Source organism: Lissotriton helveticus, chromosome 6, assembly GCF_964261635.1.
Source record: "Lissotriton helveticus chromosome 6, aLisHel1.1, whole genome shotgun sequence".
Taxonomy (NCBI): Eukaryota; Metazoa; Chordata; class Amphibia; order Caudata; family Salamandridae; genus Lissotriton; species Lissotriton helveticus.
Genome location: NC_136067.1, coordinates 1,683,369,595 through 1,683,385,063, shown reverse-complemented (window position 1 = coordinate 1,683,385,063; position 15,469 = coordinate 1,683,369,595). Strand labels below are relative to the sequence as shown.

General features: G+C 38.6%; 1 protein-coding gene across 2 annotated transcripts in view; it reads left to right on the top strand.

The window, feature by feature from the left end:
- LOC144763695 (synaptosomal-associated protein 25) overlaps positions 1–15,469 on the top strand; it is a 251,144-nt gene that overhangs the window by 188,953 nt on the left and 46,722 nt on the right. Inside the window, exons 5-6 of one of the 2 annotated variants that reach the window (XM_078649531.1) lie at positions 10,045–10,162; positions 12,283–12,408. In XM_078649531.1, the coding sequence (XP_078505657.1) occupies positions 10,045–10,162; positions 12,283–12,408 (244 nt within the window). Of the gene's footprint in view, positions 1–9,794; positions 9,913–10,044; positions 10,163–12,282; positions 12,409–15,469 lie in introns of both variants that reach the window. The other variant, XM_078649532.1, reaches the window with a different exon arrangement.

The window sequence follows — 15,469 nt, the reverse complement described above, 5'->3', positions numbered from 1 at the left end:
TAAAATGTAATTTGCTTATGCAGCTAATTGATCTGTTGAGTTGCATTTCTGGATTCTGTCTATGTTTTGATAGGAATGATTCGAAGGTCGAATTAAAGAGAAAAGGAGATGTGGCATCCTTGGTGAACTCCCCTTCCTAGTATAAAATAGGAGTAGGTTAGCACATTAGCGAAAATTGTCCCTCGGGGAGAGGTGTATAAAAAAAATAATTAAACCAGTAATTTTTCAAAACATATCTGGGGATATGTTTCAATATCTGGGGATATGTTTCAATATCTGGGGATTTTGATAAAATAACAAAGAATAGGCAAGTATTGTCTGATATGCATCAGCTTTTAACAAAACCTGATTGCTCTTTACCCAGAAGGTCAGGAAGAAAGGATTCTCGATGTAAGGATAGTGCCTCAGAGAATATTTTATAGTCTATGTTAACAAGAGAGATAGGTCTCTAATTTTTACAATAGTTCAGATCATTTCACTTTTTTGCCATAAGGCTAGGAAGGGGCCAGACAATTTACAAGAGTGGGTGAAACAGTGAATGAGAGCATGGAGTTCGGGGAGAATTAATTTAGAAAAATGGGTTTAAATTTGACTGTAAAACCGTCTGGGCCCGGGACTTTGTCGTTTTTAGTGAGAATAATGAGGTGTGAAGTTCTGTGCGCGAGATATCTGATTCTGAGGAGGAAAAATCAATGTGTGTGTCAAAAGTCTGTTGAATAGTGGAGAGGTATTGTAGAATTTCAGGATCAGATAGGGAGTGTTTTGTTGTGAATAAATTCTGGTAGGAATTCACAAATTCATTCATAATTTCAGAATCTTTGTGATAAGAAACATTTGTGTTTGTGATTGATTCAATTTGTAATTTATTCTGTTTCATTTTATGGTAGTTGGCTAATAATTTCCCAGATTTATTATGGGCATCGTAGAATTTGTCACTGGATTTAAGTAAATATGTGGATGCGATGACAGTGGATAGTGTTTTTAATTGAAGTTTGGCATTAATAAGTTGTTGTAAACATTGCTGGGATCTAGAGGTATAGCAAGAATGTTCTGATTGTTTGATATTTGCAAAAAGTTTTTCGGCCTGGGATTAGGCTGATTTTCTTTTTTTGGGTACAATGTTAATAATAAAATCTTGAGCTGAGGCTGTGAATGCACTCTATAGTATGTGGATTGTATCCTGAAACAAGTCTGACAGTCCTGCGCACAGAGCGGCAGTAGGGAGCACTGTGCTGGCAGTGGTGGAAGGCTTAGTGAACTCATGAACAATTTTAAAGAGAGTTTTAGCTGAATTCCCCGCTAGTTGGATCTTATTTGAGAAATAGTCTCTCATAGAGGAGCACTTGAGTTTATGAAAAATTTTCAAGGCTTTTTTATATGCCATGGGCTCATGTTTAAGAAATCTTTTCATCTGTGGAAACCTCAGCGTAATGCTGGGAGAGTAAAGATGATAAACAGACCACAAGATTAATTTTACCAGTTTGGCTGCAGAGATGACTTGTAGCAGTTCTGTGTACTCTAGAAAATAAAGAATTACACCTCTAGGGTTTTTAGATATAGTGGCAGATGTAGGCAGACATCCTAGTATGTTACCAGGTTGAATATTTGGTGTAGGTCCAGCTGGTAGACAAAGTAGTTTAGGAAGGAAGGATCTAAAAAGTTTGATAGGGTCTGTGCCTTCTGTACCTTCAGGAAGTCGGTAGATTTGTAGGTTGTTTCTTCTGTTACAATTTTCAAGGCCTTCAACGTGTTTTTGAAGGGCGAGGACATGTGTTTGAAGGGCATTTACCTTGAGTGAGGTTTCAGTGAAGTTTGTAATTTGCTGTTCCACTGTGGAAAGTCTTTCTTCCATGTGCGACTATCTGTTGCTGAGAAGTTGTAATATGATGTTAGTTTTCTCCATGTAGGGGCACTGAGCCGTAATCGCTTCCAACAGGACAACCACAAACGTAGTGGGCAGAGACTTAGTTGATGCTGCCCCTTCATTTAATGTCATAAGAGCTATATTAGGAGGAGGAAGAAGCAGTGCCTTTAAATAAAGGAGAACACTGGTTTTTCATTGTGATAGTCTGAGAGATTGTAGAGGAATGTTTAATAATTCTGATTGACTAATGTTTGAAGAGTGACTTAGGTTTGGTCAGTCTACCCATGTACAAGGGGAGACTTTTAAGGCACAGTAACAATACATGTAAGTATTGTCTTATCCTAGACTTCCACAGAGAAATTAGCTTGAGGTAAAATAATAACATAAGGTGCTGCCTCCAAGTAAAATGGTGCACATTAATGAAAAGTAATATGAAAGTCAAGGTGCAACAGTGAAAAACAAACTGTCACACCAATGTTTCAGAAGGAAATAAAAGAAAGAAAATACGTTTGGGGCAGGAAAATGCCAATGGTAGGCAGGCAGGCATTATTTTCCTTAAAATTGCTATTAAAAACAAAGTTCATGTGGAAAATTCATGGGAGCAAAACTTGAAGCTGGTTCATGCCTTAATTACACTGGGAACACAGCTATTCAGCTTCTGTGTGCATTCTCTTCCCTCTGCTCCAATACAAAATGGTGGGCACTTTTGCGGAGATGAAGCACACCACTGTGTTTCAGAGCTGCACATCTCTCTCGGGCATTAAAAATGAAGTGGGAAGGTGCTACGTCTCTCAGCGAGCACAAAGGATAGTCTGTTGACCACACAAATCCTTCTTTCCAAATAAACATACTTTCATGCTGCATACAAATAGCTCTGAACTGCTGTCACTCAGAGGCCTTGGTCTTGTTGGACTTTAATTGCCTCCAAATAGCATTTGCAGGCAATTAAAAAAAGTTACAATTTGTGCTCAAATTGCGCATGGTCTTCGGTTTTTGGCCTCACATTTGCGTAGGCAAAATAGTGTCCAGAGTAGATAAAGTGCAGTTCTACTAGTCAGCAAGGCCGGTACTATACATTATTCCTCAAATCCGTACGAGAAGTTCGTATTGGTTGCATAAACCTTATGGGAACATATACTGTTACCAAGCGGTCCCAGGCATTTGAGGCACCAACATATGTCGAGGAATGAGTAAAAAAATTCTGTCCTAGTTTATGACTTGTGGTCTTCAGTCAATAAAACAGTCTCTTTTTTCAGTGAACTATCAATTTCACTTATGGGGCATCACAAAGCTTTAGAATGAAGCAACAAACACACTCTTGTTCTTTATAGTATAAAATGAGCAAAACGTAACAGCATAAAAGATCTCCAAGAGCTCACATGGAGCCTGCTGAGCACCATGATTAATGCTCATGATGGGGCAACCCTTCTGATGAAGCATATCACCTTTAGTGGTTGAGGGGATGCTTCCAATTTTATACTAATGTTTTTTGTCACCCTGAAGAGTAAATCCGATAGGAGTTGGTACATAAATCATCATTAGAGGACACCATGATGGTGAGTAGTTATCCTGTATCCAGGCATTTTAACCAATCATCCCATCTTCCCAGCATCCGCTAAAATAATGTAACATCTATCCCTCTCTAAATACCTTTTGAATACTTTTCTATCCAGAGGTCTGTTAATTTCAATGTAGTCTTCTGTGTTTATTTTTTCATGGATTCTCATTTTAAGCTCCACCGTTCTTTTTGGCTCATTGGTGCAAGAGAAATTTGCTAATTCTGATATTAAAAGTGAATTCAAAACGATGGATTCAATATTTGAGAAATCAACACCAAAACAATGACTTGGTTCGCTTTAAAATCTTGCTTTTGTAACAAAGCAAACAAAGAATACTTCAACCAGTTCCGCTGAGAGCATCTTCACTATGGCCTGCACACATGATGTGTCAAAGGTAATCAGGAAATAAACAAACTTTATGTTTGCAGCCACGTTTTCCACTTTTTATGCCTGCCAGGAAATCACAAAGGGATTCCTGCAGCTCTTTTAAGTGTGCAGCGAGCTCGTGATGCTGCGTTCTATGTTTATTCGTGGAAACGTTTGTGTAAACCAAAAAGTAGTAAATATACACTCACAGATAGGTGTAAGTCTACACGTGCAGGTTTACTTCTTTCTTTGTGAATCAAGCCCTATAATGTTAACGTAAGTGTTATTGAACAACTGGAGTCTCATCAACTGCTAAAGGGGATCAACATATATTTAAACCTGTTCATGTAGCTATCAGTAGTCCGGGACGGAAAGCATTGAGTAAAAGTCTGGGGAATTCTGCAGAGTTACAAAATAACTCTGAGATTCTGCGGATTTCCGCGAACTGCAGAAATAGGCACGTTAAGCTTTGGACGTGGGATTTAGCACCAGGAGCTTGTTCCACACTGAAAAATCAGCACGAGTGGCACCACACTGCGCAGCTTCTCGAGTTCTTTTTGCTGCCGCTCAAGTAGATTTTCTTCTTGAGCGGCAGCTTTATGACCGCGAATGGTAGCGACTGCCCACAACAACCTTTTTTTTTTCTGGTTGCCCTCATTGTGACTGAAAATCACATTAGGGGATACCAAATCTCGCTCGCCAACTTATTGTTTTCAAGAACCTGGGAAAAAATACTCAACCATGCAGCTGTTGGTAGAATATGGCCGCAACTCCACATTACAAGCGTAATGGGGAGTAGCCAAACTTCTGCAAATTTCACAGGTGGAGAGGAATATATTTCCCACCCCTAGTTATCAGTCATTACAGTACATATATTTTTACATAACTGTTTCACTTCTGATGTGCTGCTGTGCATGTGCATCCTCTTGACTGGCATGTTTGTAAACTTGCCCATTGTTTTGCCCAGATTTGTGGAACAAATCAGGCACCTTAATCCCTTCCTGATTTAGGACCTTATGTACAAACATCTTATGGCAAAAACTCCTGTTTATTAAGGCAGGGTTCTATACCCAAAGGGCATTGGAAGGATTAATGAAAGGTATACAATTCATGTTTATGCAAATTCTTCTAGTCATGAAAAACAATGATTACTTTGACTATTTTAACAATGCAATTTCTGTTTTAGCTCAAAGGATTTATGTTTAGCTCATATGGTGATATAGTTTTGTGGGATAATAATATTGAGTTTCTTTTTATTTGAATAAACATCTTTGGTTGCTAGAAAAACACAAGGACCAGTCCAGAATCTAAAGATATGGAAAAATACGACTGTTAGCGATAAGCATGATTTCTTGGGGAATTATTTCAGAAACCTGAATTTATGTGGCAATGATGATACCAAGCCTGTTCTGGCCATGTTGACACCACCAGCATTTGGGATGCTTCCTGCCTGTCCTTCTGAGGGAGAGCATGCGCCTAATCTGTGTAAATGGGAGGGAGGCGGAGTAGTCCTAGGTCCAATCCTGGAAACATACTTGTTGTTATACTATCACAATTCTACATGAATAGCCATTGTAGTCGTGAATGAGCCCATAAACAAGAAGATGTAGGGCGCAGTGACCCAACCAATCTCCATTTCTTAATTCAACAGATAAAAATATGAACATACCAAAGGTATACCATGTCAATTAATATATCTTATAGAGTACAATCTGATCATTGATGATTTCTACTGATATATAGGATACTGTATATTGGTCAAATTATGGGTCAAGACCTGGTGTATTTCATGGTATACGTTTTAGGTTAGTGTCATTCCACACCGATAAGAAATCTAGCATTCTGCATTTTAGGTCTGCAGAAGTTCTGTTTTAGAACATCAATAATGTGGGACCTTGTGTCCTTCTCTCTTGTGTTTGGCTGCCTAAATGCATAACAAGTTAAAGAGCCTGTGGCAAATTCCCTGACCAACTACTGTTGCCATAAAATTCCATTGAATCGCTTTATTTTATTTGGTTTTAGCTTAATATGAGATGTGTCTCAATGAGAGTAGAAGGATCAGCAGTATGATTATGGCCAGTAAGGAAACTGGGTATAGAATGGGATACAAAAGTATCCATTCCAAAGACCTTCCCAATAATTTGCTTTTCCAAGTGTTGAAGCATCGTCTTCTATCAGAAATTGGGTTAAGAATTCACTGGTGGACTTTAGTATGACAAACCCACTTGCGGACATTCCCACCACTAGAGCAATGAGTAAGGTTAATCATTTCAGATTGTAGAGTTCACATTCATTTTGTGTAAGGAAGACAGAAAAACATTTTTCTAACATTTAAATAGCCTCAGAGTTTCACACAACGCAAACAATTTATGTAAGCACTTACACCGTATTCATGTTCTACACTGATACAAAGGTAAGCACCAACAACCCCTGCAGTTGTTTTGTGCTTGCTGTTGATAATGTAAGACTATGCAGCAACAAGTTACAGCAAATAGGAGTAGCTCAGCATGGTAGGGGATGGGGGTTCACTTACTCAATGGACATCTTCAGCATGTGCAGAATTGAAGAGTTTCAGTATCTCTGGATACACCATTTTCCATTGTCAAACGAACAGCAAAGGGGCAAGCTATCACACAAGGAATCTTAAAATGAAGTATGCATCGCAGAAACAAATTATGGATTTTTCTTGCAACAAAAAGGAAAATTGTAAAATTGTAAAAGTTGTCTATTTTTGCACAGATGTGAAAGTGCAAAGATTACCGAGCAGGGTGTCCTGTTCCAGGTTCTGGGTAGGATCTGCAAATGCACATTGAGTAGTTGTACTAATGTGGTAAATGTCCAGGTTTTGAGCGTCTTGCGAGTCGCCAAATAAACAAATGAGGAAGAGATATTCAGTATTTAGAACAGCTAGGAAAAAGATCAAGACCAAGAAGGGTTTTTGTACTTTGGGACATGCTGGAACACCAGGTGAACAGGAGCAGACTCCCGTATATGAATCTAGGAAGGTCCAATGCCATAGGCAGCTCTATGGCAGATGTAAAGCCTGAAAGATAGAATATAGCAAGAAGCCAGTCTGTGTGAGGTGCAAAAACAGTTTTTTCAAGAAAGGATGAAAGTTGGCTGCTGTAGTCAAGATGCTACAGGTTTGGAAGGATTATGAGGTGTAGAGCTAACTTTGAGTTAAATCAAGGAGCAGAAGATCATGAGTGCTACTGATTCCTAGATTTAACTGGTTCGTCATAGTCAAGTTCTTCAGTTAACCAGGAATTAAAGTGAACCTAAGTAGAAAGGGAATTTGGCGCTCATACTTAATTTATGCTTGCTAATGAATTAAAAGGTTTCTAACCATCCCAGCTGAGGGAAAGAGTTCTTAGAGGAAACTTAAATGTAAAGACAAATGAATCCATCCCGCTGTTAGCTCATTAGAACAGAGAAAACCAGATCACGCTTATGAATCACCTTTTATATAGGCCTTTTCAGTTTTTGAGAAAGACTCAATTAGGATTAGGAATTGATCATGGTAAGGGCATTTGGGTCAATCAGATTAATTAGCCTAAAGGTAAAAATGACCTACCATCAACATTTTGAATGAATGAAGTACCAAATGCACAATAAAGTCTGTGGCTCTAAGTTGGTCCAAGGTTCTGGAGAATGATAAACAAAGAAACAAATCAGGGTACTTGTCGAGGTGATCATGCCATTGATCACAAGCCAAGGAAAACATGTCGAGGATAAGCTTTAAAAGAGTATGACTTTCCTTGAACATGGTGGGGAGACCACCACCTAGCCTAGTTTGCTGATCAACGTGGATGATCTTGAAGTATGTGGGGCCTGCAAGAGCAACTTTGTGATCTAAGGTATGCGTAGCCAATTTTTAGTTAGAAATAAACTGTCCAATTTTTGGTCTGCTATAATGCTAGCAAATAAAGTATAGTGTTTAGGAGTGCAACATAACATAATAACTACTGATTTAAAGGTTTCTTAGGTTTTCTCTGGAGGGAAATAAGAAGAACAAGTATCGGGTGTGGAAAAGGGAGAGGGGGCACCTCTAGACTGTCAGCACAGGAAGTAAAGGATAGCTTATGTGGTAAGGTTAATTGGTTGTAGATTTAGAAGTGACTCCTGCTGTATGTCATATGCAGCCTGTCAATGAGACTCGAAGAACCAACAGCGGATTGTTCCCTGAACCAAGCATGAGTTCAGAAAGGCGCAGATTGGCTTGCATATGGCGTGATGCCTGCAGGTGTATGTATGCAGATGTCTTAAATGTATTGCCATGTGAGAGGACCAATGAAATTCAGCCTCACTATCAAGGTAATGTAGAAACTCGGACACCAACCAAAATCACCCAATGGGAAGGAAGAAAGAAGACTAAAATGGAACCCAGGAACTCATGCTTAATGCCGGCTACCATGAAAAGAAATAAAACAAAATCAAAAGGGTAAACACATTACAGTTCAATGAAATAGAATTAAAGAGTTTATGTGCTCAACTGAAATAAATAGAAAGGAGGAGGCAGAAATAGAAAACAGTGAAAAAAAGAAAGATGAGTTGAGAAGCATCCTGCAAGTGTGAGCTAGAGAAACAAGAAGTGTAGAGTGGTGAACTAAAGAGGTTTGAGGTGCAAGATATAGAGGACTGGTCAACCGCTAATGCCACAGAACGCAGAGGTCTAAAAGTGCTGCTATGTTAAAGCATCAGTACACAAGATAACTACAGGTTGCCATCTGAACATAATGGAAAGAGCACAAGAGTTGTAGTTATTTACAATATTTTCAGCATGTTTTGTTTGTTGCCACTGTGGACTGGCTAACACAAAGAGTTCCCTGTATTACTGAAGTCTTTGTGAGAGTGTGGTTAAAAAAAAATGCGTTCATTTTTAAATATCGCCTTCCTTCTGTTTCTGTTTCAGTACAACCAATGTGTTGCCTCTTCCCAAACTATTTAAAGATGGCTATTCAAGCTTAATTTGTGTTGGTGATTGCAGGTGGTGGGCATGGACCCTCATCTGTGGGCCTTATTTTTCGTCATTGTACTTTGACCCAGAGCAAGAGAGAGAAAGGCAGAAAAAAAGAGAATGCCGGAGGAAGACAAAGATTAGTATACATTGTGAAAGGGAGAAAGCTGGGATAAAAAACAACCAGAAGCAAAGGCATCATGTGGAATTGAGACAAGGCTGCCCTGGTATTCCCACAACCACAGCACTGGGCAGCACTGTCTTTCACCTTCAGAACAACCTGGGGCCCCTACTTTTTTTTTTACTAATTGCACTCTGTCAGTTAGAATGCTGATTATGTCGCCAGAGTGGTTCTTCTCAATGCACCTCATATTTTGGGAACATTCCACTATTTGATTCATTTTCATGGATGACACAAATAAATGAAGCGTATGATATCACATATGTTTTTTTATCGCAATACTTTAGTAAGTGTTCTGTAGTTTGATTGGAGGGCCATTTTGTACTTGTTATAAAAACATCTTGGAGTATAGGCATGAATGATTTATTTGGGACAGTGTCATATCATTTCATTAGTTGTTCATCATTATCTTATCTTCAAACTAAAGTTCAAGAAACTCACATCTCATTAACGTCAAAATATCCTTGTTCATCTGTTCTGAACTGAACAAAAACATTAATACATGAGACATTTCTCAACCACCAATAGAAACTGTATTGTAATTTTAAACATTTACCAGTGGGATACTCATCTGAAAAACTGAGTTGGTGTTTTCTATTTTATTACAGTTTTTGTTCTAGATAAAGTAAACTCCTATGCATTGTGCACACAAGCAGGCTTACAAAATATTCTATGCATGCTTTTCAACCATCATCCATAAAGAATGGGAACCAAAATTCAGCATCCAAACTGCATACATCACAACAGCAATGCATCAGCTAGGTAATGCATTGGAATGCTTTATAGTTCAGTTTACATAGTCATTTTCATATTCTGTTTAAGACGATCAAAATTCATTCCACACTATCATCCCTTTGTCCTGACCAGAACAACTCGATCGCGTTGAAGAAGGCATGAACCATATCAACCAAGACATGAAGGAGGCCGAGAAAAATTTAAAAGATTTAGGGAAATGCTGTGGTCTTTTCATATGTCCTTGTAACAAGTAGGTACTGGGTGCCGACTCTGCTCTGTGGTGTCCAGTTCTTGTCACAGTGAATGTCTGAAGTTTGTCTTTCTTCTTTGTCCTTTTCCATTTCCTTCATTCTGTGGGGATAAAATACTTGTGTTTAATCAGAACAACTGGAGCGCATCGAAGAGGGCATGGACCAAATCAATAAGGACATGAAAGAAGCAGAAAAGAATTTGTCGGACCTAGGAAAATTCTGTGGTCTATGTGCCTGTCCATGTAACAAGTAGGTGCTGCCTGCCTGCCTGAATCTTTGAGCACCCAAGGCCACCTTCCAAGCCTTGTGAAGCTCATCCCTGCTAGGCACATTGGCAGGATGAGCATGTGGCATGCAGAGAGATCAGTTCTTGCTCCAATGCATTCATCTCATAGAGTAGACAACTCTCAGTTGGAAATAGATGCATCAAACGTAGGCTTACTGCAGTGCGAACTGCACGATGACCACCTTCCAATCGATCAATATTTCAACATTTTAAGCAGCGTGTACCAAAAATTTGATCTAATTTCATCAAAATCTCTATTGTTTGGTAGCCAATGAACAATCAATATTTTACCTCATTTCACGGTCACATTTCACAACAGTAACAATTTTGCAATTGTAAATCCTGAACTGGATACAATGGCAATGTTAAAAGAAAAGAGAGCTTAGTATTCTCGTTTTTTTCTGTAAATTCAACTGCATTTGAAGGTCAATGAAGTGCCTTCATAGTTGATCTTCAACAATTTGTGAAATGGCTGTTGTTGCAAATGCATAATTGCAGTCAACCAAACTTTGCCTTGCTAGGTACACAGTGTGCTGGCCGAAATGTTGAAATATTAAGATTGTGCATGCAAAAAGATCACAGAAATTATTTTGTTCTCATACATTAGCACTTGTAAACCTGACGGAAAATCAGTACAAAATGTGACATGTTCATTTAAAGTTCAAAACAAAAATTAAAAAACAAAACATTCAGGTTTATTTTTAAAAAGCTGCGTGCCTATCAGGCAGTGGATTGACATTAATATGGTGTATGGGTGGATTTTCGGTTAAAGAAGTGTCAATTACATAGATGTTCTCAATGAACATTTTTCAAAGCCCATCCATTTGGGCTTAGAAATTTGGGCTGAGTTCTTAGACCATAACGTGCCATGGTTTTGTAAAAGAGGGGACATTGAAGGACGTAATTCAAATGTAAGCCTTCACATCTTTCTTGATATTATTTTTTCTCTTGTGGGCAAAAGTCTCAGATAGCAAATAATTATCAGTTTCCTCTTTTCGAAGCAGGGCTCTTATAGACATGGAGGACCACGAGGGAGGCTACATAAACGCTATTTTGTTACCATTGGGCAGCAGTGAATGGTCCTCACTGTGAGATCTCTGTATAGAACAGAATATTTAGATCAATTAAATTATTCCTGGATGTCTATTCTTGCATGGTTTTCAATCCATTTCAAATGATAGACTTGAAACGAATTTCATTTTACATACATATATCCCTACTCTATGTCCATGTAATTAATTTTAAACGGAACCATGTATTACACTGCAGTCCATTAAAGACATTTCGGTTCAAAGCTGACAAGTAGTTGTTTTCTGCATGCATTTGAAGAAAAAAACCATAAATAAATGCATGCAAATACGCCCAGATGTGGGGGGCATTGACTACTTTTTTGTACATTTAATTCTGAAATTGACAGCTTAGATAATGGCTTCTACAGAAGACCTTGGAACAACAATCTTCTTAAAATGTTCCTAAAATCATGGATGCAGGAAAAAAGCAACAACATTTGTATTACGTCAATACTTTACTTTTCTATTGTCTCTTCCGGATTTGGGAAAACGCATTCAAAACACAGAACAAATATCCACGTAATTAAACTGTAATTTTATAGCAAATGTTATGAAACTTGGATGCAGGTATATTTGATTTACTATGTGGACCTTTACATGGTACTGTTTTGCAAATTAATTCCATGAGTCCCAGTGTGTCTGTGACGTAATGTAGACGCTAGTCTTGGCAGTTTTGTTTTATGTTTGTCTGCCAGTATGTTCTGTGTTTTGTGTTAAAATATAAAAGCATTACTGGAAAAAATACGAAATGTTGCCCAGTGTTCCTTAATCAAATATATGTTTGCATACAATGCAGACATCATAATTCCCACGTGCTTAATTGACAAGGGATAATTTAGAACGGCCTCTCTATAATTATATATTTCTGTTGTTATAGAACATATAATTTAAAATAGACGTAACCCTCATTCAAGACCAGTCTCTTTTTTCCCCCCGCCCACCAAGTGAGGATTGCTGTTTGCAGTATTTGCTTGGATGTACTGCCTTGTTCTTCACACTTTTTTCCTGTGCAGGCTAAAATCAAGTGATGCGTACAAAAAGGCCTGGGGGAACAATCAAGATGGCGTCGTAGCCACCCAACCAGCCCGTGTGGTGGATGAGAGTGAGGAAATGAACATCAGCGGTGGCTTTGTCCGCAAGTGAGTTTCCGCTGGCTATCACTACTTCTTTCTTCTTTCTCTGCTGTTATTGACATATTTACGAGAGATGGTGCAAGAACTTGAAGACTTAAATCATGAAGGGACAAAGCTACAAATGAAGGATATTTTTCCACTAAATAGCTTCAGTGAATTCAGGGAGTGCACTGCTTGGCTCATCCAATCAAGTGACTGAGCTCTGGAAAGGAAAGTTATCATCCAATTACACTGATTGATTGAGACAATAAACATGCTCAAGTTTACTGCTGTAGATTGCCGTATTAAGTAAGGGATATTTATAGACTTTATTTTTATTGTGTGTTTATTCAGTAAGGCATATTTATGGACCTTATTTGTGGTGTGTGTGCATGTCGATTCAATATTGCTTATGCCACATATTAATAGGGCTCTTTTAAGAGACAGATTTCCAGCAGGATGCAGGATTAAGAAAATGCTGTTATTCCACATGCTGGTCACATATGACCACATCAATCTTAATTTGTCAATGGTGTGGTATATTTTAAAAAGTAAACAGATTTCCAGATGGGTTATTTATGTGTTTCTAGTGAAACTGATAACTTAGAAAGGGGGTATATAGCATTTTGGCCTATTTGTAAAATGTAAATTGATACTTGTATAGCGCACTACTCACCCGCAAGTGTCTCAAGGCGCTTGTACGAATACCGCTATGGAACCCATCCTGGCTTTCCCTGTGAGGTGTCCACTCCTGGGCACCCCCATGGTGGAGGCCGTTGTGGAGATTAAGCAAGCTATTGCCCAGAGTTGCAGAGTGGGACTCCATGATTGGAATAGGTATCGAGGCGAGAATAATCAGGTCTGTGGAATTTTGAGCCCAAGACCCGCCGAGGAGGGGAATTGAACCCTAGTCCCGGGCTAGACCTCTGCATCAGGGTCTGCCGCTCTAACCATTGAGCCACACTTCTCCATTGTGCTGGCGAGGAGTATGAATAGCTGTGGATTTACATTAAGGGAATCAGAAAGGGCATTAGATAGTGGTATAGGAACTATTGATATAACTGGTCATATAGTAAACCTTTAAGTTTATTTTCAGAAAGAGAAGAGGCAACATTTCTGGCTACCAATTCAGGGAGACAGAATTTACAATGCTAGCTTTACAAAGTGGGGCATTTTGCACGCATCCTTTACCACGCAATGCCTTTACCACGCAACACCTTTTCCATGCATGCTTTTCCAACTAAAGGTAAGTAAGTATATTTGCGGCAAGTGTGTGTGTGTTTATATACATATGTAATTTCATTTTGGGTTTAGGGGTGGGTAAGGGTATTTGGATGGTAAGGGAGGTTTAGCGTTTAGGGATGGGTAAGGGTATTGGGAGGCAAATGTCTTTTTAGGGTTAGGTATAGGGTGGTAATGGTATTTTCCAGGTTTGGAGTGGTTAAAGGTATTTGGTGGTAAAGGTGTTTTTAGGGTTTAGGGGCAGGTAATGGTATTGGGTATTAAATTTGTTTTTAGGGTTTAGGGGCAGGTAAGGATATAGGGAGCCAGGAGTGTTTTAGGGCTTAGGGTGAGATAGGGTATTGGATGGTAAGGATGTTTTCAGGGTTTATGCATGGGTAAAGGTATTGGGTGGTAAGGGTGTTTGTTAGGATTATGCGGTGGGTAAGGGTATAGGGTGGTAAGAGTTTGTGTAGGGCTTAGGGGTAGGCTAGAGTGTTGGATGGTAAAGTTGTTTTTAGGGTTTAGGGGTGGTTAAAGTTAGTGGGTGGTAACAGTGTTTTTTTAGAGCATATGGACAGGTAAGGAAGGGTATTGGGGCAAGGGTGTTTTTAGGGTTTAGGGAATGGTTTGGGTATAGTGTGATAAGGGTGTTTTTGGAGTTTTGGGGTGAGTAATGGTATAGGGTGGTAAGGGTGTTTTTAGGTTTTTAGGGATTGGTTAAGGTATAGTGTGGTCATGGTGTATTTAGGGTTTATCTATGGGTAAGGGTTTTGGGTGGCAAGGGTGTTTATACTGGTAGGTTAGGGTATTGTATGGTAAAAAAAAAATCAAAGCTAGATAAATCAATAGCCCCATGCTCCATTGACTTCTTTTGTATTTCAAAATCAACGACCTCTTTGTGGTTACACCTAACTTTATAAAGGTCCCTAAGCTGTGTTTGGGTGCATTGAATCCTATTCCTGAAAGGCTTATTTCTGGCCTCAAATCTAATCATGACAGTTAGGGCACTAAAAAATACTATCTCCAATTTGCTCTGTTATCAGTCAAAAATAGAATTTATTGGAAAAGTATGGATTTTTATTTATACTGGTACGTTAGGGTATTGTATGGTAAGTGTGTTTTAGAGTTTAGGGGTGGGTAAGGGTATAGAGTAGTAAGAGTATTTGTAGGATTTAGGACTGGGTAAAGGAATAGGGTGAAAAGTTTAGAAAAAAGGGATTCCCCAAAAAAGAAAAGATTTTTTTTCATTCTAATTTAAAAAAGGGCAGTGTTTGGGGGCGTATCCCCTAATTAAAAAAATATTTGAATGTACAGGAATAAAAAACACGTGGTGGGTTTAAGGTGCCTCTCCCAATTAAAAAAATAAAATTACTTCTTAATAATGCATACATACATAGATTCATCAATGAAAACGTTTCAACGCCACGTCAGGGTTAGTAAGTGCTATATAAATACAATGAAAATTATATATATATCTCACAGACACACACACATATTTAAACAAGAAGGTGGTTCACTTACCTTATATAGACTTACCTTTCTCTGTAAAGGCATGTTTGTTAAAGGTACATGTATGGTAAGACATGTATGGTAAAGGCATTGCGAGGTAAAGATATTGCGTGGTAAAGGCATGCATTGTAAAATGAAGTTTCATAATCAGTGCATATTTGAGAGTAAAGGTTAATTGGGCACAGATCAGTAGGTACTGGAGGAATTTCCATTAGATGTTATAAAACTCGAAAGAAATAGTCCTTCCACTTCATGCAGGTAGTTACTATAGTAAGGAGCAACTCACAGGCAAATATATGAATGGAAAAGGAGACACAAATGGCGGAACAATTTATATATGCTTTTTAAAAGTGGT